General features: G+C 43.5%; 1 protein-coding gene across 5 annotated transcripts in view; it reads left to right on the forward strand.

The window, feature by feature from the left end:
• ddx4 (DEAD (Asp-Glu-Ala-Asp) box polypeptide 4) overlaps positions 1-3,492 on the forward strand; it is an 18,260-nt gene that overhangs the window by 11,998 nt on the left and 2,770 nt on the right. For all 5 annotated transcript variants that reach the window (XM_032505899.1, XM_032505901.1, XM_032505904.1 and 2 more), the window contains 2 exons: positions 1,808-1,960; positions 2,033-2,187. In XM_032505899.1, the coding sequence (XP_032361790.1) occupies positions 1,808-1,960; positions 2,033-2,187 (308 nt within the window). The remainder of the gene's footprint in view (positions 1-1,807; positions 1,961-2,032; positions 2,188-3,492) is intronic.

The following is a 3,492-nucleotide window of genomic DNA, read 5'->3' on the forward strand; positions in this document are numbered from 1 at the left end:
ACACTGACTACTGTAGCTTCACTGACTACTCATCAAACTATGCGCGTCACTGCGGCAGCTGCTGCCTACGGTACTTTTCTACACACGGAGAGCCTCACTGCCACAAACCCTGTCTGACTAACGTCACATACACTACACACGTTGCCCACATGGCTACCTGTCTTAAAGGGGAAGGGCCGGACGGTAATAATCATGTGAAAGGAGAACGGTGGAAGTTTACTTTTCTATCAAGCAGCAAAACAGTTTTAGCATCAACATTGCAACGTCCTGTGATGTGACTATCGCAATGCTGAAGCTAAAACACATTATCGGTCAGCCCTATGACCAACACAAGAACAATTGTTAAAGCCGCAAGCTGCGATTCCTAGCTCAAACCATGATTTGTGTCATTCCACTTCCAGTTATTTTGCACTTATCTGAACATAACCTGTGAGTTTTGTGATGGTTGACCTGGACGGACAGGTTACCAAAACAAAATAAAGAAACTCAGATTACAATACACAAAGGAAGGGTTGTGGTCCCAAATGAACGGATTATACTGACACGGCTAAAAAAGTTAACCGTAACGTTACAAGTGACTACAGCGTGTATGATCTTTTAGCTTTTTAGTTTGCTTTATATGCATTGGTTTGTCAAAAGTGTCTTCCAGTTACATTACAGGATATTGTGCCATTTTTCTCAGAGTATACAATTGATTTTACTGTGAGTACTTCAGCTTGACAGATATGACACATAGCTAATGAACAATTCAATTCCAGATGCATTACATTTTGCATTGGGCATCTTGGAACACATTTCCCTGTACCCACTACTTAAGGCTGGACGATTAATCTAATCACAATCGCAATGTCACCCTCTGCGATTACATGATTGCAAACATTGTGCAATTTAAATAATCCAAAAGGTGTGTGTGTGATACTATTCTTTGTGCACTGCAGTCTCCATGTTACACCTTTTACGTAACGGACAGTACTAGCAGATGAAGCCACCTTCTGTTAAGAAGTTTTGTTTATTTGTCACGGTCGACTCACTTTATATTATATTTGCTATCTCTTTCCCCTTGCACAGCCACTCTGACACCGCCCATCGGCCCCTCTCCTCGCTTGCTCCACCACTCAAACACTTATGCCACTTGTTAACGCAGCTGCTGTTTTTGCTCACTGATGTCTGATTTAATATTTTAACTTTCCTGACAAGCTTCCAGCTCACCAGGATGTCTACCAATAAAATCAGTAGACATTTGCATTAATACGTTGTTTTAATTAGGGTGTACCTTTAAAGGAGAATTCCGGTCGATTTCAAAACGTAGCTCTGTTTAAAAATTTGGAGTGCTGTCAGTAGCAAGAAAAGCAAAACAATCGGTGCTGCCTACACAATGTTATCTTTCTGCAAGAGTTTGCACCCAGCGGGCTTAAACAGGTCAAGTTTTAAACATGTTTTTAGCCTCTTACCATGTTCAAAATGTCATTACAAGTGCCTACCCATGTACAGTGATTCCTTCTGAGGGAACACGGCGAAGCACATGTTTAAAAAATGTTTAAAACTTGCCCTGTTTAAACCTGTTGGGTGCTAACTCTTTGAGTAGGGTGACAAGGTGTAGGTAGCACAATTGTTTTTCTCTCTACTGACAGTACTCCAAATTTCCAACAGCAGAGCTATGTGTTGTAATCGGCCAGAATTCTCCTTTTTAAAACAGCCATATGGTAACACTTGAACTGCCCCCTTTTTAAAGCTGGTGTGTTTTATCTATTGTATAAGTGGTGGATGGTCTACTCAGTCAAAAAATTCAAACCTTTTTTCCTTTTAGACTTTTGATGAGGCAGCATTATGCGAGTCCCTGAGAAAAAATGTCAACAAGTCTGGTTATGTGAAGCCGACCCCTGTGCAGAAGCACGGCATCCCAATCATCTCTGCCGGTAGAGATCTCATGGCCTGTGCCCAGACTGGATCTGGTAAAACGGTAAGATAAGAGTGTAAACACGGCCTGTTACTTTACTTGTGGATTGGAGTATAACTATTTTTCCTCCGCCAGGCTGCATTCCTGCTCCCTATTCTGCAGCAGCTGATGGCAGATGGTGTAGCAGCCAGCAGCTTTAGTGAGCTGCAGGAGCCCGAAGCCATCATTGTGGCCCCAACCAGGGAGCTCATCAACCAGATTTATCTGGAGGCCAGGAAGTTTGCTTTTGGGTATGTTAAAACTGTGGCTTTAAACCCAAACCCCCTAACCACCCAGCAAGATGTTTAACACGCACCCAGGGCTTGCAGCACTGTGCCACAATTTGGGCTCAGGCCATTTAAAAAAAAAAAAATGCATATTGGTGATGTCATCACACATTTATTTGTATAAAGAGTAGTGGTTGTCACTTGCTGACAGTAAGAGATCACTAAAGCAAAACTTGGAGAAGCGGCTTGTCAATTTAATGAGAATAGCTTGTCCCCCTCAAAGGTCTCATACAAAGTCTTCTGCTGAAGTTGTCGCTAGCTCTATGGCTGACATCCTCCACTTTAACCAGCAGATAGCGAGCAAGACACGAGGGTGTTGGGTCTTGGGAAGTTGTAGCATTTATTCATTGAAAAACTGTACTGCTACTAGGGCTGCACAATTAATCGAATTAATCGCGATCACAATTTTGACTTCCCGCGATCAAATTTGCGTGATCGAGCGATTATTTTTTTTATAGCGTCATTTCATAGAGTGCTCCGGGTTTTTTGCAAAGCCAATCTACCGCTACCGTCTGATCATGAGCCAATCAATAGTTCCCTGCACCGTGCAGCTTAGTTTCTAGATGTAGACAGTCAGAGGACAGAGTAACGGGAGGACAACTCAACAGATAGCAGTCGGTTATACGTCGTCTTTAGGCTTACCAGTTTGCCAGTACACGCAACATTTGTCCCGTTTGTTGTTTTTCAGACAACAGCAGTGACCAGTGCTAGTAGCGTCTGTTAGCTGTTAGCTCCTCTACGACGCACCGGTGCTAGTAGCGTCTGTTAGCTCCTCTGTTACGCACCGGTGCTAGTAGCGTCTGTTAGCTCCTCTGTTACGCACCGGTGCTAGTAGCGTCTGTTAGCTCCTCTGTTACGCACCGGTGCTAGTAGCGTCTGTTAGCTCCTCTAGGACGCACCGGTGCTAATGTCCTCGCATCCGCTGCAATGCTGTTTATATGGATATGGTTTAATTTTACGTTACATGACCCATTTCGTCTGTAAAGCCGTGCCTGTGTGGGATCTCTACTCTATCTCCACTTAATCTCTGCGCAGCCCAGCCACACAGCGCCGGTCCACACTTCTGACATTTGTCCACAGTTCTAATTTTTTATTAACACAGCTGTATATTGTTAATTATGAGGGTCAAACCTGTAGTTTGTACCAGTGTTTCCACCAGTGTTTCTAATATCATAGTTCATGAAAATGCTGTGCAGTGACGATACAGACATTTCATACACACAACGTGTATCCGCCATTTGTCCCGTGCTGGACCCGTTCATAATGATC

The sequence above is a fragment of the Etheostoma spectabile genome, chromosome 24, assembly GCF_008692095.1.
Source record: "Etheostoma spectabile isolate EspeVRDwgs_2016 chromosome 24, UIUC_Espe_1.0, whole genome shotgun sequence".
Classification (NCBI taxonomy): domain Eukaryota; kingdom Metazoa; phylum Chordata; class Actinopteri; order Perciformes; family Percidae; genus Etheostoma; species Etheostoma spectabile.